This window comes from Alexandromys fortis, unplaced genomic scaffold (assembly GCF_014885135.2).
Source record: "Alexandromys fortis isolate MF-2015 unplaced genomic scaffold, M_Fortis_MF-2015_v1.1 scaffold_36, whole genome shotgun sequence".
NCBI lineage: Eukaryota > Metazoa > Chordata > Mammalia > Rodentia > Cricetidae > Alexandromys > Alexandromys fortis.
Window position 1 is genome coordinate 14,336,583 of NW_026067915.1, and position 24,676 is coordinate 14,361,258.

Below are 24,676 nucleotides of genomic sequence, written 5' to 3' on the forward strand. Positions count from 1 at the left end.
CTTAGGAGGTATGGCTTTGAGGAAGGAAGTGTGACACTGGGGGTGGGCTTTGAGGTTTGAAAAGCCTATACCAAGACCAGAGTTTCTCTCTTGGTCTATTGACCCAGATGTAGCTCTCAGCTCCAGCATCGCAAGTGCCCCCTGCTCCCTGCCATGACAATAACAGAATTACCTCTGAAACTGTAAAAGAGTGCTCAAGTAAACACTTTCTTTTTAAAAAATATTTATTTATTTATTTACTATGTATACAATGTTCTGTCTGTGTGTATGCCTGCAGGCCAGAAGAGAGCACCAGATCTCATTACAGATGGTTGTGAGCCACCATGTGGTTGCTGGGAATTGAACTCAGGACATTTGGAAGAGCAGGCAATGCTCTTAACCGCTAAGCCATCTCTCCAGCCCAACACTTTCTTAAGTTGCTTTGGTCATGGCATCTCTTCACAACAACAGAACAGTGACTAAGACAGACCCTGTGGGTGAGCATGAATCTACTCTATCTCCTTCACCCCAGGGTCAGTTTCTGGACTGACTAGAGCTGATGCTCTGTTCTGTTGGTCTTTTTTTTTTTTTTTTAGCAGTTTTGACATTAACTCTCACTAGATAATTCCAACGGCGGAAAGAAAGATGACGACAATGTTCTGAGAAGAACAGTTTTAATGCCTGGACACAGACATACCACAAAATGGGTCACAAGTAAAAGTCTCTCAAATAAAAACGGAAAGTGGGCTTATTAGTCCTTAATTTTAAGTAAACCTCTGGCAAAAATTCCAGTGGGGTACAACAGTCTCAAACTGTTTTCAAAGCCAGCACCTTTCCCACCTGTTTTCTTTATTGGCTTTCCTGTAGGACAACCGAGAGGCCACTGACCACGCCCCGGGCCTCAGGTTAACAATTCCCCCAAAGCAAGCTCTCACTTCCTCTGCACGGTGGTGAATGAGGGCATCTGGATGGGTTGGATGGGGTGCACAGGCTGGAACACGGGCTTCTTCCTCACGTCGGAGTGGGCCTTCACTGTGGGGAGCAGCTGGTTCCGCTTGATCATCTGCAGGGCCAGCTGTGTGTTGCCTAGAAAAACACTGCCCATTAAAGAAAACCAAGCACACACACTACCAACGCACAGACTAGGCCACTAGCACCCTGCAAAGGAGGCGAAGGAGGCCTAGAGAAGGAGGTCTGCCTGAGCACCACGACAGAGAGCCACTGCGCAGGCCACACATTCTCACTTAAGCAATGTGCAGTGTGGCGGGCGGTGCTCTTTTCTCTTGTGCTGGGGTTTAAACACAGACCCAGAGTACGTTTGCTGCTCCACTACAGCACTAGGCCAGCAAGAGGATCTCAAAAAAGTTCCCCAAGGATCCTAAGGCATTCCCAGGCAGACAACTTGCTATAATACAAGTGGGCTATATAAAGAAGGGGTTCAAGGGATTCAGGACCACAAACTCATTCAAGGCTTGGCTTTTAGTCAGTCAAGACCCTTGGAGTGCCAAGGACTTAATGTCTCTTCAGCTACAAAAACAAGATGTTAGAGAAATGCCTCAGAGGTTAAGAGCACTGCACTGGTTGTTCTTCCAGAGAACCTACCTAGGTTTGATTCCTAAGAGATTGGCTTTGATTTGTTTTGAGAGTTCTTGTAAAAGTGGGCCAGGAGTGGTGGCATTTATCTTTACCCAGTGGTCAGAGGCAGAGAGGCAGGAGGATTTTGGAGTTTGAGGCCAGCCTGGTCTACATAGTGAATTCCAGACCAGTCAGGGTAACAAAGTGAGACCCTGCTTCTAAAAACAAAAGAATAAAAACACAAATAAAAGACACAGCACTATGCAGCCCAAGAATGCAGGATTGTGATTCATGTTCAAGAGTCAGTCAGCTGTCCAAGAAAAGCCGAATGTTCAGGAACTGATTTTAAGGGACAGAAGTTAAAACTGCATTTTCAGACGAAAAGGAATATTTTAATTTGTGGGCAGGAATCTGTAAGACACCAAAACCTTGCTAACTAACTACTCTTTCCATCTCCCTTGTCCTCTGTGCAGCGCCATGAACAGAACCCAGGCCAGCACTCTACTGCTAAGCTCCAGGTTAGGCCCTTGGTGTGTGTGAGTGCTGGCATGTGTATGGAGGTCAGAGGACAATTTTGTGATTCAAGCTTAGGTCACCAGGAGCAAAAATGCCCTTTACCTGCTGAGCCACTGTACTGTCCCTTTAGTTACATTTTCTACTTAGAAAACCGGGTGGGTCATGTTCTCAAGGACTGTGCGGCTTTAACCTGTATTGTTTTGGGGATATACCAGTCTGGATCACATGACCCTCCTGCCTCTGCCTCTCAAATGCTTTAGAGACACAAACCAACATGCCTGGTACCAAAGGTTGTGAGCATTTTGAAGGACAGCACCCTAATGAGAATCACTCACCGTTCTGCAGTTCCAGGTAGACCGCCAGCAGGATGGCCTCAGGGGGCACCTCTTTAGGATGGATCATTGAAGCCGCCTTTGCTCAAGAGAGAGAGAAACACTCATGAAAGCAAAGTCCTCTGTGAGTCTCCATGAGAAGCTGGCACTGACTCAGGGCTCACGGTCACAGCGCCCCTCAGCACCTCTGCTGTCTCCTACCATAGCCCAAGACAGGCTCACTGCGTGCCCAGGGCTGGGAGCTATTATTCTTGGCTCTCCATGGCAAATGAGGATGCCAGGCCTTGAACACATGGTGCTGTCCGGCCTCATCCCCTGAGCACAGGGTATAGAATATGCTATCTCACCCAACATTCCCTTATCTTGATACCTATTAAACTCAATATGATTATTTTTCCTCATGTATGGTATAAAAATGTAGGTTTCCCAGCTTCTACCCATATTTCCTCAACCCTAATTTGGCTTTCTTTCTCCTTTTTTATTTTTTGAAACAGCAACCCCAAACTGTAGCCAAGGATGACCTTGAATTTCTAACCCTGACCTCTACCTCCCTCCTCAATGGAGGAGAGTACAAGACTGTATGACTGTACATGTTTTCAAAATACAAAATTTTTTAGATGGATTTATTTTTATGTGCATTTTCCCTGTATTTCTCTATGTGAACCACACATGCCTGGTACCCGAGGAGGTCAGTGCCCTTGGAACTAGAGTTGTAAATGCTTGTGAGCCAGCAAGCGGGGCTGGGAACCAAACCTGGGTCTTCCACAAGAACAAGTGCTCTTTTTCTTTTTTTGTGTTTCTTTCTTTTTTTTTTTTTTTTGGTTTTTCGAGACAGGGTTTCTCTGTGGCTTTGGAGCCTGTCCTGGAACTAGCTCTTGTAGGCCAGGCTGGTCTCGAACTCACAGAGATCCACCTGCCTTTGCCTCCCGAGTGCTGGGATTAAAGGCGTGCGCCACTACCGCCGGCCTTTTTTTTTTTTGTGTGTGTGTGTTTCTTAAAACAGGGTTTCGCTGTGTAGCCCTGGCTGGCCTTTAACTCAGAGATCCACCCGCCTCTGTCTCCCAAGGGTTAAACTGTGCGCCACCACTGCCCACTGAACAAATGCTCTCAGTAGCTGAGCCATCACTGGGTGTGGTGGCTCACCCTTCTGATCCCGGCAGGTGCATCTGTGTTTGAAGGCAGCCTGGTCTACAGAGTGAGTTCTAGGACAGCTGGGGCTGTACAGAGAAACCCTGTTTCATAAAAGCAAACAGTTGAGCCATCTCTCCAGTCACTGATATTATTTATTTACTTATATTTGTGTCTGTACGTGGGGGAAGAGGGCGTGTGCATGCCACAGTGCACGTGTGGAAGTTAGAGGACAACTTTAGTTTTTTTTCTCGAGAAAGGGCTTCTTTGTAGTTTTAGAGCCTGTTCTGGAACTAGCTCTTGTAGACCAGGCTGGCCTTGAACTCACAGAGATCCGCCTGCCTCTGCCTCCCAAGTGCTGGGATTAAAGGCCACCACTGCCTGGCCCAGAGGACAACTTTTGCATGTTGCTTTAACCATGTGGTCCTTAGGACTTGAATTCAGGCCATCAGGCTTTATAGCAAGTGACTACCAGCTGAATCATTTTACTGGTCCTGTGTTCCTGCAGACCCCCAGAGCTGGAGCCACAGGTGACTGACAGCCACCTAACATGGATGATGGGAACTGAACTTAGGTGTTCCAGATGTTCTTAGCCATCTCTGTCATAAATTTTATTTTTCATCTACCTTTCCTTTTTTCTTTTTCCTTTTTTTAAGAAAGGGTCTCTGTGTAGGCCTGGATTGTCTAGAACTTTCTATGTCGGCTAATGCTGTTCTTAAATTCAGAGTTATCCACCCCCGCCTCACATTAAGGACGTTGTGACACCATGTCTGGCTTGCTGTTCTGAAATGCTTGGTCATGAAGTTGTCCAAGCTGACCCTAACGTTTCAATCCCCTTGCTTCAGTCTCCCCAAGGGAGGGATTAATCTCAGGGATCTGCCTGCCTTTGCCTCCCAAGTGCTGGAATTAAGGGTGTGCGCCACCACTGCCCTGCAGAGCGCACGCTCTGAAGACCCTGCCCTGTGAGCGGGGCGGGCAGCTTCTCCCTCTCACATCACAGAGGTCTAACAGCAGCTAGGCCTAGAAACTGGAAATTCTGTACTTACAGGTCTACCTTCATGTGGGGGAGGGCATCACTACACTATTTTGTAGACATTAAGATTTTTTGGGTGTGTATGTTTTAAGATGGATCAGTGGGTAAAGGAAATAACTAACTCCCCCAGCCATACATACACACACACACCTGTAAAAAACTTTAAGGTCTATTTTTTTTTTTGGTGGCTAATAAACAGAGGTAATTTGCTGTTGTTCTTTGCATCATCCATAACCTACACAGCTTTTTATAAAATACAGGAATTCAAGGTAACAACTTTCTGAGACTTAATGGCATTTGGCTGCTGACTGCTCAGAATCATGGTGGTGGTGGTGGGGGGGTGATTTGGAAACATCAGCTCAGAGCCCTGACTCTCCAAATCATTGTTCTGCCCTCCTAGACAGGGTGGGCCTCCCAATTAACAAAGACCCGCCACTGGATTAACCCAAAGAATGGAGACCAAAACAAACCAGAGACCCCGAACCAGGACTGACCTCATCTGTCTCTACTCGCATGGGTCAGCCGCGACCATCTGCAGTACGAGAACCTGAGCTGGGCTGTACACACTAACTGCAGGTCTAAATCCCAGCTGGGCCATCAGAAGGGCCGCTGACTACAGTTCCATCACCGAGAGCACTAAGACATTTCACCTCCTGCAGTTCAGTTCACAGCTCACGTGTGTGCTCAGGGTTCCCCAGAGAGCTCAGCATTGATTTTCTGATTTTGCACTAGAAGTGTCCAATGCAGACACTAAGGTGACTACAGCTTATGGATGGTTTTTTTCAGGATAGAGCCCCATCACTTTAAGACTCATCAAGGTCACCTGCGTAAGCAGATGGTATATGGAGTCCTCTGTGATGTCCCAAGAGTCCAGTCAGTTTCAGTGCCAGTCTCCCCACAGGTGAGAACACAGGTGGTTCTCTCAGAATGTCCTTTCCTTGGGTTTACTTTTGCCTTTTCTTTTCTTTTTGAGACAGGCTGTCTTAGTTAGGGTTTCTATTGCTGTGGCAAACACCATGAACAAAATCAGTTTGGGGAGGAAAAGTTTTCTTCCAACTTAAAGTTTACAATCCATAACTCAGGGAAGTCAGGATAGGAATTCATGGACAGAGCAGGAAGCTGGAGGCAAGAGTTGATGCAGAGGCCACGGAAGAATGCTGCGTACTGGCTTGCTTCAAAATGCTTTTTTATGGCACCCTCCCCCATCAATCACTAATTAAGTAAATGAGCCAGGTGGTGGTGGTGGGGGCGGCAGCGGCGGAAACGGCAGAGGCCTTTAATCCCAGCAGGCAGATTTCTGAATTTGAGGTCAGCCTGGCCTACAGAGAAAATTCCAGGATAGCCAAGGCTACACAGAGAAATCATCTCAAACAACAACTACAGAAAGAAGGAAACACGCCACAGACATGCCTACAGGCCAATCTTAGGGAGGCATTTTCTCAACTGGAGTCCTTTTTCCCAAGGACTCTATAGCTTCTATAAAGCTAACATAAAATCAGCCAGCACACAGTATTTACTATGTAGCTCAGGGTAGCCTGGAACTCTCTTTGTAGGCCATGCTGGCCTCGAACTTGCAGAGAACTACTTGTCTCTACCTCTTGAATGCTGGAATAAAAGGTATGCCCTGCCATGCTTTCAAGAAGATTCAATTCAATTTAATTATTTATTTTTTTGGTTTTTGGAGACAGGATTTTTCTGTATAGCTTTGGAGCCTGTCCTGGAACTCACTTGTAGGATAGGCTGGCCTTGAACTCAGAGATCCGACTGCCTCTGCCTCTAGAGTGCAGGGATTAAAAGTGTGTGTCACCACCACCCAGCCCAAGAGTATTTTAAATCTGGAAAAATTTTTCAGGTGTTTAATAAATTGACCATAAACCTCAAATAAAATCACAAACCCTATAAACTCTCAGGACCTTTACTGTAAATGGCCAGCTGCCCTTCCCAGGTCCTCTTACCTGGTGCAGACACTTCCGGGCTTTATCATACTCGCTCCTCAGGCAGTAGGCACTGCCCAGATTGAAGAGCATCACAGTCCGGGCAGAGTTGACAGAGCTGGGGTAGCACTGAGGGGCACGCTTGCCGGCTGAGGAGAAAGCGTAGACACTGGTGAAGGGGCTGTGCAGAGGACACGGGAGCACCACTCCACCGCTGAGCACTTGGAACAAAGCACTATTCCTCAGGCTGACAGATACACGAAGGACACAAGAGATGCAGGGTCTAAATCTTTGGGATGCAGGCCAGGCTACTTAAGGATTTACAAAACTTCTTACTTACAGGATTCCATTGCTTCATTTTCACCCTTGTCTGATCCTACAAATACATGAAAATAAATCTGAGGGCAGGACAACAGCACATCTTCTAAACACCTAAGTTTCTTACCAAGTAGGAACTTAACGTATGGTAGTATTTGCTTTTGGTGTTGTGGAGGCTTTGTTAAAGGTGTCAGGATGCAACCTCACCACCACCCCACGTGAGCTAGCCACGAAGAGAGGGGACCACATGGCTTCACAGCCTCAGAAACTTAAACATGACTGAAAATTGTTTGAAAACCACACCTCCATTCCCTCTTGCATGGAGGAATCAGTTAAAAGGAACAAAAAAATAGTATCAGAACCAAACCAAATTGCATCCTCCTAAGGCAGGTGAGCTGGCACAAATGTCTGTCATCCTAGCACTGAAAAAGTCCAGCCAGGCTGGAGGATGGCATGAGCCCAGGAGTTTGAAGCCAGCCTGGGCAAACAGTGAGGTTATGCCTCTTAAAAAAGGGGGGGGAGGTGAGGTGAGCAGAGGAAAGGAAGGAAGGAAGGAAGGAAGGAAGGAAGGAAGGAAGGAAGGAAGGAAGGAAGGAAGGAAGGAAGGGAGGAAAGGAGGGAGGGAGGAAGGGAGGGAGGGAGGAAAGAAGGAAGAAAGGAAGTGAGGAAGGGAGGAGGGAATGGAAGGGAAGGGAAGAATCCTAACATATCAGCCTTTGAGTGAGAATTTAGGCCAAGTGACAATCAGTTCCCAGGCTTATTTAGCAAACAATTACTAGATTGCCATAAACATGGAGAGCTGACTTCAATCTTCCTTCCCTTCACAACCATGCCCTAAGGTCTCTACAAATCCTGAATTACAAAGGAAGGAAGTGGCAACAATGACCAGTTGGATCAAATGTGTCCTCATTAACCTTGGTCCTGCTCATTTGAGGAGATCCCTAAGGAGACATCAGTGACATTCTCTGGATTCAGGTGCGTAATGGCATCGGATATTCTGTCGAGGGAGATGAGGGCTTCTGCAGCATATAAATGGCCCAAAAACCTGAAATGAAATTGCAGATTTTAGTCTGAGGAGCAGGTCATCACAGAAATGCTTAGTGTACAGTAACACAGGGCATGTGATTCACATACTCCATGTACCTGACCTGAAACTTAAGCTTATTTAGGTAATTCTAATCCAGCAAGAATCAGTGGGTAAAGTCATTTGCTACCAAATCTTACGTGCCAAGTTCAGTCCCTGGGACTTATGCGCTAGAAGGACGGGGAGCTAACTCTTGCAAGTTGTTCTCTGACGGCCACATGTATACTATGACACGTACCTTACCAATCTCCATTTGCACAAACATTACAAATAAACGAACAATTCAAAAACAAAACAAAAACATTGTAGGAGGAAATGGAGAGATGGCTCCCAGATTAAGAGCACTGATTGCTCTTTCCGAGGACCTGGGTTCACTTCCCAGTGGTCCAGAACTGGCTGCTGACTCTCATTCCGGGGTACCCAATGCCTTCTTCTGGCCTCCACAGGCACTGCACACATGTGGTGTACAGATCGACATGCAGACAAGACACCCATACATAGGAAGTCTCAGAGCCCCCACTCCCTGGCACGAAAGAAGCTGGTGAGATGGGTTCAGTAGGTAAAAGGTGCTTGAAAGGGCAAGCCTGCGGAGCTCGGCTCAGTCCCATAGGGTTGGGAGCAGAGAACTAGTTCAAACAGAGCTGTTCTCTAAGCTCCATGAGCACCATGACAGTGGCACAGTGCACAGTGGCAGAAGCAGCAGGAGGTACTGGCTCTAGAAAGAATGTCAACTGCCTCTCAAGAGTTGTCCTGACTTCCAGAGTGTGGGGCACGTACTGTGGCACCTGCACGGCTACGCTCACACACATACTACTAATAAATTAAATTTACCACCCACATCATAAGCCAGACAAGGTGGAGCTACATAGTGAAGTTTCATCTAAAAGTAAATAAAACTTGAGGTGGGATTCCAGGTATCCAGGCTGCCTCAAACCTTTAACAACTTTTTTAATTTTTATTTTGATTTTTTTGCGACAGGGTTTCTCTGTGAAACAGTTCTGGCTGTCCTGGAACTCACTTTGTAAAACTGGCCTTGAACTCACAGAGGTCCACCTGCCTCTGCCTCCCCAGTGCTGCTGGGATTAAAGGTGTGCACCACCACCACCTGCCTAATTCTGATCCTCTTGCCACCCTGTGCTGTCATTGCTGGGATTATCTGCACAAGTGGTACATGTTATGTGGATGCTGTAACTGAGCCCAGGGCTTCACGCATGTTGAGGCGAGCACACTATCAACCTAACCACATTTGTGGCATGCTTTATACTTTGTTTTAAAAGACAGCCCTGGTTGCTTTGAACACAAAGCAACTAATCTTCCTGTCTCAACTCCTGAGTTCTGGGGTTATGGTTATGAGCTACCATTGCCTGCCTGTCTTCCCTCCCTTCTTCCCTTCCTTTAAACTTGAGACAGGGTCTTAAGTAGCTCAGGATAGCCTTGAACTTGGTATGCATCTGAGAACTGGCTCTGAATTCCTGATCCTCCTGCACCCACCTCCAGGGTCCTAGGATAACAGTCATATATCACGACTGTTGCTTTCCTCATCAACACATGTCCCACTGGAGAAGAAAAGTAAGCCAAGTCAAGAGAACCCAGCATCCTGGAAACAATCGTGAGTGCAGATGAAGTCACACTTACTTAAGAGAGCCCGACAGCTTGGGCTGTTGGAGGAGCTGGTCTGCATGATTCAAAGCCATGAGGTTATCACCTAAGGCTAGAGCCACGTAAGCACTGCAAGCAAGGATGGAACACCTACAACAGAAGAGAGGAGGTAAGAACCCAAGTTACGGATGTGACAGTCTCAGGACAGCCAGGACTGTTTCAGAGAGAAACCCGGTATCAAAAAACAAAAAAACAAAACAAAACATCCAGATGTCACAATATCTTGGTCAAATGCCAAATGGTTAGCCCTGAAACAAGCAACAAGAACTAAGCAGGTTATAGTCATGTATTTAGGAATGCATGCACACACTTATAGTAAAGGAAGAGTACATGAATTTGAGAGCAAGAGGGGAATACATGGGAGAGGCTATAGGAAAGGAAAGGGGAAGAATAATATAGTTATTCTATAATCTAAAAAATAAAATTATTTAAAAAATACAGGGAGAATAAATGAAATACAAAGGTTAGCGTGGGAAGCTACATGTAGGATACGTGTCTCCAAATAACAATTTAAAAGATATGTCTACTTCCATGCTTTCCAGGGATAGGAGGATCTCAAGCTTGAGGCAGCCTGGGCTGCACGGTGAGCTCAAGACCAGGGTCTTACCCCCACTTGTGAAAAATGATTCCTCTTTTTTTTTTTTTTTTTTTTTTTTAAGTTTTTCGAGACAGGGTTTCTCTGTGTAACAGCCCTGGCTTTCCTGGAACTAGCTTTTGTAGACCAGGCTGGCCTCGAACTCAGAGAGATTTACCTGCCTCTGCTTCCCTAGTGCTGGGATTAAAGGCGTACACCACCACTGCTCAGCCCTATTTATATATATATAATAAATTATTCATGTATTTGAGTGTTCTGTTTTCATGTACACCAGAAGATAGAACCTGATCCCATTACATATGGTTGTGAGCCACCATATGGTTGCTAGGGATTCAACTCAGGACTGGAGAGAGAGATGGCTCGGTGGTTAAGAGCACTGCCTGTTCTTCCAAAGGTTCTAGTTCAATTCCCAGCAACCACATGGTGGCTCACAACCATCTGTAATGAGGTCTGGTGCCCTCTTGAGGAAGAGACCTGGTCAGTAGTCCTCGCCACATTCGGGCTACCCATGCACGCGTCAACACTGCCAGGGCACACATTGCATTCATTTCTTCCTCTGAAAGGGCAGTCAAGTGCACGTAACCTCTAAGCCATATCTCTCCAGTTCCCTCTCATTAATTTTTTTTTTTGTTTGAGATTCTAATACATTGTTTCCCCCTTTTCTCCCTCCAATCCCTCCCAAGTACACTACCCCCCTTGCTCCCTGCAAATCCACAGCCCCACCACCTGCCACTTTTGGGTAATTTTCATGTCATTCTTTTGCAAAGGGCCATGGTAATATTCTCTGTCAATCCAGTTTTACTATACATGCTGCCAAAGTTAGCATGGAAACAGGGTCTTACTTCTAAGTACTGACTGTCCTCAAACTTATATAGTCTATCTAGACTGGCCTTATACTTGAGTCTCTCCCAACTGCAGCAATGACTGACAGGCACGGCCCCGTCAAGCCTGCAATGACAGCCATAGGTCCCACAACAACTTTGGTTTTCTTTTTCTGAGACAGGGCTTTCCTCTGTAATATAGGCTAGCCTCAAAACTCATAACAATCCTCCTGCCTCAGCTTCTGAAATGTTAGGATTACAGGTATGAGTTACCTTCTGGCATTTACTAGATAAGACCAGACTAGCTTCAAACTCACAGAAATACACCTACCCCTGCCTCCAGAGAGCAGAGATGAAAGCTCTAGGCCACTGCACTGGCTTTCCTTAATTCCTCTTTTTGTTTTGAGACAGCCCAGGCTGTCCTGAAACTCGCTATAGTCTATAGCCCAGGCTGGCCTGGTACTCAGAGATTCACCTGCCTCTGCCTCCCAGGTGCTGGAATTAAAGGTGTTGTGCCTAGGTATTTTGCCTCCTAGATGTGTATCACACGTGCACACGTGTACCTGGTGTTCAGAGGACAAAAGAGGGCCTCAGATCCTCCAGACTATAGTTACAGATGGTTGTAGGCCACTAAGTAGACACTGGGGAATGCTGGGCAATGAACCCAGGTAACTCTAGTGCCCTTAACTGCGGAACCATTTCTCTATAAAAACCTCTAATCGTTTTGTTTGTTTGAGACAGGGTCTCTACATAGCTATGGCTGTTCTTTTTTTTTGTTTGTTTGTTTTTCGAGACAGGGTTTTGGAGCCTGTCCTGGAACTAGCACTTGTAGACCAGGCTGGTCTCAAACTCATAGAGATCCACCTGCCTCTGCCTCCCGAGTGCTGAGATTAAAGGCGTGTGCCACCACAGCTCGGCCGCTATGGCTGTTCTTGAACTCACTATATAGACCAGGCTGGCCTTGTACTCACAGAGATCCACCTGCCTCTGCCTTCCAACTGCTGGGATTAAAAGAATACTGCCCATCTAATTCTAGATAAACAATAGTGTCCTAGTAACTTAAGGCTGGAGACATAGCTCATGGTATAGTAGTTGCCTAGCACAGGCAAGGTCATGAACTCAAGACTTCAGTATCACAAAAAGAAAGAATACGGGCTATGCTAAGCATGGTGGTACACATCTGTGAGGTGAGGGGACATGGGCACAGAGGCTGGAGTACAGTGTTCAAGGCCGGCCTGCACTGTACAGTAAGACCGCGTCTCAGAAAAAAAAAAAACAAACAAAACCCGCCCCACAATAACAAAAGCAAAAGCTTCAGTAGGTACACTCAGACCACTGCTCCTTTCCACACTCCCACAGCCAGAGGTTGTCCCTGCAAGCTGTAGTGCTACGAGCCCAGAGCAGGACCACCTCAGCCTGGCTCACTGGGAAACACCGCCCCAGCCGCTCCTGACGGCAGGTGGGCTGTTACTACTTCAGCCCACTGTCACGCTCACTTTGGGTCCAGAAACCAGTCATGTAAGCACTGGAGCAGGACAGTTTAACAGCAAGCCCACATCAAACCCATGCATAAGAAAGTGAATGTTTCCCCAACTTTTACCCTAAGGTTCTATTAGTAAAATCAGCCCACTAAAATATTAAATATGTCGATATAAAACTGGGGCCAGGGATGGCTCAGCAGAGACCTTGGCTAACACAACTTGGTTCAGTTCTCAGCAAAGCAAAACAACAAATGTGGCTGGGATCCTGATCAAGGGCCATGGAATTAAGGCAGTTTCACTGCCCTGAACCGACACGCTCCTCCTGAAGCCTGATAATTCACCCCAGGTCACTTCTCAGTGCCCTCTCCACTCAGTTTCCTGTTAGAAAACGCGATCTCCCGCAGGCTCTGCACAGCACAAAGAGACAAGCATGGCTCTACCTACCAGGCCCTTGCAGAAAAATCATTCTACTTTTGATCCTTAAAGCACCCGCCCCCAACACACACTGCACCCTGGAGCCACTGTCCGATCCGTTTTACCTGACGCTCAGTGGATCTGACAGCTCACTGAACTAGAAGATGAAGAGGGAAGAAGGGCAGAGACACTCTAGCTTCTGCCCCCTGTGGAGAATCTGACAAAACCCTCACTCCATCCACATCCTGAGGAGCTAGCTAAGTCCTCAGACGACCACAGAAAGGGAAGAAAAGAAGGAGAGGTGAAGGGGGGTTCCTCCTTAAACATTAAGTTACAATCAGCTGCAGAAGACAGGCATTAAAAACTGTCGAAGAGATATCCTGGGGACTAAGGAATGCAGTTCCGATACCTCAAACTTTAACCACCAGCAAAGAAGCTGACATGGTCAAAATCAGTCAGTCACCATTTATCAAAATGAAACACATTTACAGTGAAATTCCACAACAAGTATCATTTGAAAAATTGGCTAACAAAATCAACGCACAACAAACTGGAAAAGGTAAAATCTCAAAGAAATATATTTATAACATATATATAACATATATATGATATATATCATATATATATGATATATAAATATCAAGAGCCCCCAAACCACCAAGCTTATTCCACTTCTCTACAAGTAATGTAGAAAAAATGAAACCTGTCCACTACCAGCTGACCCCTGATTCTCCTGCCTCCATCTCCAGAGTGTAAGGCTTACTTACAGGCATGCACCATATCCTCTATGCTGTGGTGGGGAGCAAACTCAAGGGCTTTGTTCTTGCTAGGCAGACACTCCACCAAATGAGCTACATTTGCAGCCCCAGGAGGCCCCTCCCACATTGAGATAGAGCTCTGCTAAAGCAGCCTCAGCTAGCTTCTCAATTCTTGTCCCTCACTCTCCTAGATTATAGATTACAGAGGTGGGCCTTATGCCTGAATAATCCCCACCCCTACTCTCATAGGAGACAAGTTCTTACTATGTAGCCCTGGCCAGCCTGAGACCTGCTAAGTAGTCCAGGCTAGTCTTGAACTCACAGAATCTGAATCTGCCTGCCTCTGCTGGGGTTTTAAAGGCAAATACCACCCCATTCTTTCTTTTTACCTGTTTTGCTTTTTCTTTAAAACAACAACAACAAACTATGGGTGTTCTGCTGCTTGTATAGGTACCACTTGTGTGTCTAAGGAGGCCAGAAGAGGGTGAAAATCTCCTGAAACTAAGTTTCCAATAGATGGTAGTGAGCCACTATGTGGTGCTGAGAACCAAACCCAGGTCCTCTAAACCACCGAGCCATCTCTCCGGCGTATTCTACTTTATCTAAAAAGCTCCTTTTATCTTTATTAAATGTAGTATCACAAGAGCTGGTCATACCCTAGGCAGAAAATCAAACATATACTATCTGGCTGGAGAGATGGCTCAGAAGCTAAAAGCAAGTACCGCTTTTGTGGAGGATGAGTCTGAGCCCCAGCACGAACCACAGCTCCAGGGGATCCTGTGCCTCAAGCTTCCAGTCACAAGCTCTCACATACACACACCACTCCCCCTCCCCATCCCTTGTCCTCACACCCCCCTTCCCACAACACATAATTAAAAGTAAAATGAATCTTTTTTAAAAAAGCAGAAAGTCCTGGAGATCCAGCATTTTATATAAACAGAACCGCGATGTTACACAACCCAACTGTAACCCCGCAACCTGACAGGAGAGTGAGGTGCAGAGGAGCAGAGCAGTGAGAAACCACTGCGACAGCGTGGGAACAGTCGTCAGGCCTAAGGGCGCTCTGGGGAGGCGCACGGGATCCTGCTAATGCGGACACACGTGCAGATGATATGTAGGTCTTGCGCATGATCCTCTGGAGAACTTACTGCATTGGCAGGCTTTAGCAGGACCACACTCAAATCATAAGATACCTGAACCTCTGCACCGGGGATGCCGAGGCAGGAGGATCACTGTGGTTTATATAGGAAGACTATGTATCATGTAGCTATGCCTCAAATAGAAACAAAACAAAACAAAAAAACCCCAAACTCAACAGAAATGGGGACAGGTATGGGCCCTGAGGAGGCAATACAAAGGATGAAGACCAGGTGAGGCACGCCAAGCGGCAGGTCTCACCTACTCCAACTCTGCCCCAGGACAAGACTCAAACAAGCAGAACCCTTACACAAGCTGAGTCTTCAGCAGTGTGCATGTGATCAGCCCATTGTTGGACTCCTTAAAACCAACCCTTGGGGATCCTCTGAATCCATGGAGGAGGAACTCAAAGGTGCCAGGTTAGGATCTAAGGAATTACCTCACCTGTACAACACTGGGCCTAATTATCTTTGTCCTAAACATTTCCTGTTATCCATTTTGAGGCCTCCTACCAAAAAACACAAATTAAAATTCATTTTCATTTTGTGTGCTTTGATTTAATTTCCCATACAGAAAGAAGTCCCCCATGCTGGTCCCAATGTTTTTTCTTACACCTCCCTAGTACTGCTGTAGTCTTTCCAGATTCTGGAATCCTCTAGCTTATCTAAGATTTATGCAATCTTAAATTATGTGTATATATGCACCTGAGTACCCTTGCACACACAAATAAAAAAGGACCTTGGATTCAAAGTTTTTGTTTTGTTTTGTTTTTAAAGACAGGGTTTCCTGTATCCTAGGTTAGCCTCAAATTCATTATGTAAGTGAGGGTGACCTTGACTTCTGATATCCCAGCCTCTCCCTCCATAGTGCTGAAATTACAGGAATATATCACATCTCACCTCTTTTTTTGGAGACAGGGTTTCTCTGTGTAGCCCTGGTTGTGCAGGAACTAACTCTGTGTACCAGGCTGGCTTTGAATTCACAGAGATCTGCCAGCCTTTGCCTTCTGAGTGCTGGGATTAAAGGTGTGTGCCACCATTGCCTGACTCTCTTATTCATTTTTAACATCGAATAAATTTTTAGAGGTGCTAGGAATAGAACATAAGGCCTAGGACACAGGGGCTACCAAGTTTCACCCCAGTCCACCCATGATCAGTATTTGTTATATTATTTGACTTTATGTGCATGTGTGTGCATGCATGTGTACTACGTGCATGCAGGACTGAGTCTGTGGAGTCCATAAGAGGGAATCAGGTACCCTGGAACTAAAACCACAGGTACTTGTTGATAAGCCAGCCTGTCTCTATCTTAGGCCTGAAGCCATCTTATAGTAAAGAGAAACTAGATTCATTCTTATTTATAATTAAACCTATTTTTTTTTAAAGATTTATTTATTTTCTATACAACATTCTGCCTCAATGTATGCCTGCACGCCAGATGAGGGCGCCAGATCTCAGTACAGATGGTTGTGAGCCACCATGTGGTTGCTGGAATTGAACTCAGGACCTCTGGAAGAGCAGCCAGTGCTCTTAACCCTCCAGCCCCCAATTAAACCTATTTCTGAAGGACTGGGCTAGCCCTCATCTGTAATCCCCCCACGCCCACCGAAGGTTTAATTGTATAGCCTTGATTGTCCTGGAACTAACTCCGTAGTCCAGGCTGGCCTCAAATTAAGAGATCTGCCTGCCTACGCCTCCCAAATTCTGGGTTTCTTTTCTTTCTTTCTTTCTTTCTTTCTTTCTTTCTTTCTTTCTTTCTTTCTTTCATTCCTTCCTTCCTTCCTTCCTTCCTTCTTTCTTTCTTTCTTTCTTTCTTTCTTTCTTTTTTATGGTGCAGGGATTAAAGGCATGACTTTATTTTAGTTATACAAGTGGATTTTTTTTTTTTTTTTAAATTTTCGAGACAGGGTTTCTCCGTAGCTTTTGGTTCCTGTCCTGGAACTAGCTCCTGTAGATCAGGCTGGCCTCGAACTCACAGAGATTCGCCTGCCTCTGCCTCCCGAGTGCTGGGATTAAAGGCGAGCGCCACCACCGCCCGGCTACAAGTGGATTTTTTTTTTCTTTCAAAAGTTCAGACAAGTCTCAAAGTCACCATGCAGCAGAGGCTGGCTTTGAACCCCATCCTCCTGGTTTCACCTGCCAAGGGCTGTGATTAAGGGTGTGGACTACCACATCTGATTCCAGGTGGAATGTAATTGCTTTTAGCTTTTTTTCTAGTTTGCACCTGTATTAATTGCATGTACATTCAAACAGGCACTTATGGGTAGAAGCCAGAGGGCAACTCATAGAACTCCTTTCTCTATTTCATGGGCGTGGGGACCAAACTTAGGTGAGAAAATGCCATCTTGCTGGTACAGTGACTAAATTAAAAAACAAAAAACTGTTTGAGCCAACACCCTTTGTCTAGCTCACTGGAAAACTGACTTTCTCAGAGAACAAGGCATTGTATGGTAAAAGCCAATCAGGATCTTGTAACCAGGGGTTAGACCTAGCTCCATGGTAGTGATGAAGCACCCGCCCAACATGCACAAGTCAGTCCCTGACTGCATCTCTAGTCATGGCCTCCCTGTCCCAATTTGTTCAGATAAACTTAAGGGGCGGGGCTTAGAGTGGACAGAGTGGGTAACAGCAGACGCTGTGCTAGCATGAGGACCTGATTTTGCATTCCCAGCAGCCATGGAAGAGGCCAGGCGTGGCTGAGCATCCCATAACTTCAGCACTGAGGTGGGAAAAGGGAAAGGAAAGTTAGGATTGTCAGGTCATGCAGGACAACCAAAGCTGGAAGATGGTGCTATGGAGAGGTCTCCCACAGTGGTGCAGGCATGTGGTCTTGCATCTGACAGTGTTGTAACACAGGAGAAAGCCAGTGCGCTCACCTCAGAGGATGCTCACCTCAGAGGATGCTCACTGCGTCAGATACTCACTTTAGGTTTTCTAATTCCTGCTTCCTCAGCGGAGAAGAAGGTGGAGCTGGAATGAACTTATCTCCATCATGGCTTTTACTGCTGAAATAGAGAAAGACTCAGATATAAAAAAAGAAACAAACCAGTGTCAAATTTGTTCTCCTATCCCTACCACCCCAATGCAGTTCTTCAAGTGTGTGAGTGAAAGCAACTAATGAACAGAGGCCTGCAGTGCGTTCACGCTCACTCCGTACTGCACACTACTGTAGTGTCCCGAGCACACAAGAGCACCTCTACGAAATCTCCAGCTGCAAACATCACTACTATAGAAGTGTCTTCTCACACTGTACTGCTTCAAAGTTTCTCTAGTATATAAGCGAGGGCTGTGGTTCAGTTAATAGAGTGGGATCCAGTCCCAGCATTGCGTCTTTAATCCCAGTATCTGGGAGATAGCAGACTAAGGGTTAGAAGTTCAAGGTCACCTCAAGGTGAGGCTGCCAGGTCTATATGAGACTGTCTCTCAAAATTTATATAATACTCAAAAAGTTATAATCAAGAAAGGAGGGGTTGGAACAGAGACAAAGGTTTAAAGGTAATACATAAGGACCAGACCTTCAAGTTAGGCATGGTAGCTTATACTTCTCCTCTAGCACTCAGGAGGCCGAGGCAGAAGGCTCACTAAAAATTCAAAGCTGACTTGGGCTTGAGATAAAGACCTAGATCAACACAAAAATGAAAACAAAAAGAATAAGGGGGAAAAAAAGCAAGTAGATCTTTTCTTTTCTTTCTTTCCCTCTCTTTCTTTTTCTGAGACAGGGTTTCTCTGTGTAGCTCTGGCCATCCTGAACTCACATATAGACCAGGCTGGCTTCTAACTCACAGAGACCCAAAAGTCTCTGTTTCATGAGTGCTGGGGTTAAAGGCTTGCGCCACCATGTGCAGCTGGCACTTTTAAATGTTTGCATGTATATGTGTGTGGCTATAAATGAGCCACAGTGCACACACGGAGGTCAGAGGACAACTTGTAGAAGAGTCGGTTCTTCCCTTCTACCATGTGACTCCTGGGGACAGAACTCAGATTGTCCAGCTTAGCAGCCAGTGCCTTCACCTAATGAAACCATCTTGTTTGATCTTTGGGGGTTGGGAGCAGGGTCTCACTATATAGCTCTGGTTGTCCTGGGACTTGCTAGGAACTGCCTCTACCTCCCAAGTGCTGGGATTAAAGGTGTGTGCCACCTTGGCCTAGCTTGGCTCCTACTGTTTTATATATATATGTAAAATGTTGTTTCTGATATCCACAAGACTTTTGAATCCCCACACTGTTAACCAACAGGGTATTTCTTTTCTTTCCTATTTCTTCATAGGGTTTTGTTATATATCCCAGACTGGTTCCCAACTTGTGGCCCTCCTGCCTCCCAGAACTGGAACACAGATGTGTGCATCCTACCTGGCTCTGGCCTTGAAGCTGCTCCTTTGAAAAAACAAAAAAGCCCACACCCCAAGTTCGTTTTCTATCTTTTCTCAGAGTCCTCTTCTCACTTAGCCTTTCCTTTGTTTCTCTTCAGAAACATTCTCGCCTCCTTTGTTGTGAAAGAATAGGAACTGCTGGATGCAGCTGAGGAAGACATCGGAAGGACAGAGGGCTTGCAAAAATCCTGAAGGGCTTCTGCCAAGAGAGCTGCGTTGGTATTTTTTTTTGTTTTTTGTTTTTAATATTTATTCATTTATTATGTATACAATATTCTGTTGTGTGTATGCCTGCAGGCCAGAAGAGGGCACCAGACCCCATTACAGATGGTTGTGAGCCACCATGTGGTTGCTGGGAATTGAACTCAGGACCTTTGGAAGAGCAGGCAATGCTCTTAACCTCTGAGCCATCTCTCCAGCCCCCTGTTTTGTTAATTTGATACAAGATAGAATAATCTGGGAAGAGGGAACCTCAATTAAGAAAAGGCCTCCAAACCGGGCGGTGGTAGCGCATGCCTTTAATCCCAGCACTGGGGAGGCAGAGACAGGCAGATCTTTGTGAGTTTGAGGCCAGCCTGGTCTAGTCTACAAGAGCTAGTTCCAGGGCAGGCTCTGAAGCTACAGAGAAACCCTGTCTCGAAAAANAAAAAAAAAAAAAAAAAAAAAAAAAGGGCCTCCATCAGATTGACCTACAAGCAACTCTTGACTGCTGACTGATAAGGAAGAACCCAGCCCACTGTGGGTGGTGCCTCCTCTAAGCTGATGGTCCAGGGTTGTGCAAGCATAGTGAGCTATGGAAGAGGAGACACGGGTTAACAGCTCAAAAGCAGAGTTCCTCCTAGGTTTCTGCTTTGGTTCCTACAACCCCTCAATTATGGAATACCACCAAGACCAAACAAACCCTGTCCTTCTTGTGGGGGTTCCAATAAGAATGGCTCCCTTAGACTCATCTACTTGAAAGCTTAGTCAATAGGGAGTGGCACTATTTAAAGGACTAGGTGGTGTGGTATTGGTGGAGGAAGTATGTCACTGGGGATGGGCTTTGAGGGTTAAAAAGCTCAAGCCAGGTCCCAATGTTTCCCTTCCTGCTGTCTGTGTATATAGAACTCTCAGCTACTTTCTCCATGTCTGCCTGCGTGCTTCCATGAGAATAATGGACTAAATCTCTGAAACTGAAAGCAAGTCCCAAACAAATACTTTATAACCGTCGATGGCCATGGCGTCTTTCTGTAGCAACAGAACACTAAGGCTTTTCCCAAGCTGCTTTTGGTCTAGTGTTGACCACAGCAGTAGAGAGCACGAGACAGGAAGAGTGGGGTGGGTACCTGCACGGCTCACTGCTCTCGCTGCTTTCGGTGTTTCCTCCTAGCTGGCTGCTGTTCTTGGAGCCATTTTCCTGCTTTGGTTCTTGCTGTTCTTCGGGTAATAGCAACAAGGCATTTCTGAGACAGATGGCTGCAAACTCCACACTTGCTACAGGAATAGCTGAAGACTGCCCATCACTTCAAAGAATGAGACAAACAAACTGAACAGACAGCAGAGAAAGAAACTGGACGTCGCTGCTATAAGAAATCATTAACTGTTATACAGCGGTGGTGGCGCACACCTTTAATTCCAACACGGGGGAGACAAAGGCAGGTGGATCTTTGTGAGTTCGAGGCCAGCCTGGGCTACACACAGAAACCCTGTCTTGAAACACCAAAAAAGATCCTACAAAGGACTATAAATACATATAAATCAAATAAACTCAAGTACTCTGTAATGTCAATATTAATGCAGGAGAGGAATTATAGATGAGACCATGAGAATAAAGGTCAGAACAGGTGTTGCAAGAATGAGGGGGGTCAGGCAGTGGTGGTGCACGCCTTTAATCCCAGCACTTAGGAGGCGGAGGAAGGCAGATCTCTGTGAGTTCGAGGCCAGCCTAGTCTACATAGCAAGTTCCAGGATAGGTTCCAAACCTACACAGAGAAACCTTGCCTTGGAAAACAAAAACAAAAAAGGAACTAAATCAGTGTATGTTCAATATGGTTTTATTTTTTTTTTTTGCTTGTGGATGTTTTCAATCAGGCTGGTTGACTCCATGAATGGGGACTAATAAGAAAGGGTGAGGAGGGTAGGCAATTGCTCTAGAAGCAATGTGATCTAAAAAGGAGACACCAAAATACCCTCTTCTGGACATTCTGATTCACAGCAATCAATAGGCTGCTTGCTTAGGACACAGACTGTTTCAGCACCCCAGATGCACTAAATCATAGTACAGCAGACAGATCAACTCACTGTGGAGTTACTCAGTGTGGGCCTCGGTTTGCGGGTCTGGTTACTGATGCTGCAATAAAACAGCATCACAAAGCAATTCTCCTATGAAATGATAAAGTCCAAGCTCTTTCCCACTAAGAGACCACAGCATGAACCGGATTGGCTCGTGGCAAAATACTTACTTGTAGACAGTGTTCTGAATAGACTGTGATGCCAGAACGATTTTACGGTGATATCCTTGACCAACAATAGACTGTACAATTCCCTTTTTGGTAGGAAGACCTTTAGTTTCTTGCTCAGAAGTCTACAAAACAAAATATACTTCAAATAAAATTTAAAGGAACTACAAGACATGACATAAAAGCCAGGAGGTGGTGGCACACATCTTTAATCCCAGCACTTAGGGATGCGGAGGCAGGCAAATCTCTATGAGTTTGAGGTCAGCCTGGTCTATAGAGTGAGTTCCAGGACAGCCACAGATACACAGAGAAACCCTGTCTCGACAAAACAAAACAAACAAAACACAGAACAATTTAGCTGGGTGGTGGTGGCACTTTTAATCCCAGCACTCAGGGAAAAAAAAAAGACATGACATAAAATATGATAAAATAATTTACAATTATTATTACATTTTATAAATTTATTTCATGTACATAAGTGCTTACCTGTTGGTATGTATGTATACCATGTGTATGCCTGGCGCCCATGAATGCTCAAGAGGGCACTGAACTCCCTGAACTACTGGTAGCTGTGTGCTACCATGTGAGTACTCGGAACCTAACATGAGTTTCTGGCAAGTGTCCACCTCTAGCACCATATTTTACAATTATTAAATAAGTATGTGAGTGTGTACCTAGGAGATAGGGTTTGTTAGACAGCTCAAGCTGGCCTCAAACTTGCAGTCCTACTGCTTCAACCTCCTACAGCCACTGTGAGGCCACATTTTTTCCACCCTGTGTATCTATCACACATGTGTCCCTGTGCATTGCGTCTGGAAACCTGAGGGGAACATGTGGAGTTGTCCTTGGTTTGTCTCCTGTGTCTTTACTGAGCAGAGTCTCTCAACAGGACCTAGGCTGGCTGGGAAGGCTAGTGCAGCTAGCCAGCTAGGGATTCCCTCCCTCCTTCCCAGTTCTGGAACTATGCTTATCATCGTCACGGTGCTGCAAAGCCAAACTCTAGCCTACAAGAGCTAGTTCCAGGACAGGATCCAAAGCTACAGAGAAACCCTGTCTCAAAAAAAAAAAAAAAAAAAAAAACCAAAAAAAAGAAATGAAAACCCCCAAAGAAGCTCAGTGATATAGAACTTTCCTACTATGCACAAGGCTCTATTTTGAGTTTGAACCAGCATGCGCGTGCGCACACACACTCACACCCCGCCATGAAAGGTAAAGCACAATTAACTACATGGTGAAAGCCTTTCAGGAGCATCCGTAGTCTCTTCTCTGCTATATTCAAGTCATCAACTACTTAAACACTAAATGAAAAAATGCTTCTTTTAAATCCTTGGTTCTTTTGCCTGCTTTTCAGAAAATGCTGCTCAGTAAAGAACTTCAAAATCCTACATATCCTATGGCAGGCAGGCATGCCAGGGAAGGCCGTAGACATCAACCGCTCCCATCTTCACACACCCAGGGAACATAGGCAGAGAGGGTGAGGGGACTTGGGAGTTCTTATTTCCTCCACTTTTCACTGACCCTTCTCCAGCAGAGATCCAGAAGACAGCTACTAATCTAGAGATAATGACGCAGGTCAGCCTATTTCTAAACACTGAGGACAAATGTGTCGGCGGGGATAGCTGACTGCATGTGCTTCACTGAAGGGAAATGCTGTTTAATGTCCAGCCCATTCTGGATCAGAGCCAACTGTTCTCTTAGCACTGTGTATACACACTATTATCATGCTTGCAGACGGCACAGGGCAGGCCCAGCAGGAGGCACTGTTCAGACAGGCAGTTTTCTCATTGGCATCAACCCTTTCCCAAGAATCAGTTAAGCAAGTGACATTCTGAAACTAAATCCAACCCCCAACTGCTAACAGAAGACTCCCCTGTAAATTCAGTGAGGGTGAAAAAAGAAATGAGGTCTTAGATTCCCAAGTATGCTTTGCTCTCTGTGTAACAAGTATTGGAGAGGAGAAATAGAGGTTCAAAGAGATACCCAAGGAGCACTCACCCCTTTATTGGCAGCAATGCAGCATTCAGCCAGTCGTAGCCAAAGCCGGGGATTTGCATGATAAACCTGAACAGCTTCAATCAGACACTCGAAGGCAGCAAGAGGCCTCCCGATGTGTAGCAGTTGGATCCCACAGTTATAGAGCAGCTCATACCTTTTGTTGCTTAGCAATGTACACATGGGTCTTCCAGAAAACTTTTTGCCTAGCGATCAGAATTGGAGACTAGATCATTAAAGTTCAGTTGCACTGAAGGCATTTGTTTTTCCAAGTAAACCCTTGTATGTTTAGTACCCAACAACCACAATTTAAACTGTAATCAGTGGCTCTCTCCAAGGTGGTCTCTCCATGCTTAACCCTACAAGAATCTGTCAGTCATATCAGATGCCCTTGCTTGTGTCAGCTCTTCTGGTAATGTTGCTTCAGGGAGCCACCTTCCAGCACCTTCAGCTTGGCCAATCTGTTACCACTGCTACACGTTTCCAGTGATTCATACCCACAATAGGACCACTCGCCATATAGAATATATTTTTGCCCGCCTGCCTTCCTTCTTTCTTTTCTTTTTTTCTTTTTTTTTGAGGCAATGTTTCTTTTTAGTCTTTTGTCTTTTTTAAATATTTATTTATTAATTATGTATACAATATTCTGTCAGTGTGTGTGCCTGCAGGCCAGAAGAGGGCACCAGACCTCATTACAGATGGTTGTGAGCCTCCAATGTGGTTGCCGGGAATTGAACTCAGGACCTTTGGAAGAGCAGGCAGTTCTCTTAACCGCTGAGCCATCTCTCCAGCCCTTGAGGCAATGTTTCTTTGAGTAGCCCTGGCTGTCCTTAGAACTAACTCTCTTTGTAGACCAGGCTAACCTTGAATTCAGAGATCTGCCTGCCTCTGCCTCCCAAGGGCTAAATTAAAGGTGTGTGTTAACATGCCCAGCATAGAATATATTTTTCATCAACCAAGTGCTTATGATTTTAAAAATTAGAAAATTGCTTGATTCAAAGCATTTTTGATTAAGGATCCATATAATCTGATTGTTCAATAACAAACTTCAGCAATGCTTTAAGGCTGTCAGATGCCACCAAAACATCACTTTGGAAGATGTGCCAACAATTT

At 45.6% G+C, this 24,676-nt stretch overlaps 1 protein-coding gene across 10 annotated transcripts in view; it reads right to left on the reverse strand.

Moving 5' to 3' along the window:
* Window positions 1-636: 636 nt before the first annotated feature.
* Window positions 637-24,676, reverse strand: part of Cnot10 (CCR4-NOT transcription complex subunit 10) — a 43,055-nt gene continuing 19,015 nt past the window's right edge. For 5 of the 10 annotated variants that reach the window (XM_050139431.1, XM_050139426.1, XM_050139435.1 and 2 more), the window contains 10 exons: window positions 23,567-23,769; window positions 21,575-21,696; window positions 20,459-20,635; window positions 17,688-17,768; window positions 9,535-9,648; window positions 7,730-7,860; window positions 6,838-6,873; window positions 6,519-6,646; window positions 2,406-2,481; window positions 637-1,065 (listed from right to left, as the gene is read on the reverse strand). In XM_050139431.1, the coding sequence (XP_049995388.1) occupies window positions 911-1,065; window positions 2,406-2,481; window positions 6,519-6,646; window positions 6,838-6,873; window positions 7,730-7,860; window positions 9,535-9,648; window positions 17,688-17,768; window positions 20,459-20,635; window positions 21,575-21,696; window positions 23,567-23,769 (1,223 nt within the window). In that variant the 3' untranslated portion in view covers window positions 637-910. The remainder of the gene's footprint in view (window positions 1,066-2,405; window positions 2,482-6,518; window positions 6,647-6,837; window positions 6,874-7,729; window positions 7,861-9,534; window positions 9,649-17,687; window positions 17,769-20,458; window positions 20,636-21,574; window positions 21,697-23,566; window positions 23,770-24,676) is intronic. The other 5 variants (XM_050139427.1, XM_050139430.1, XM_050139428.1 and 2 more) reach the window with 3 other exon arrangements.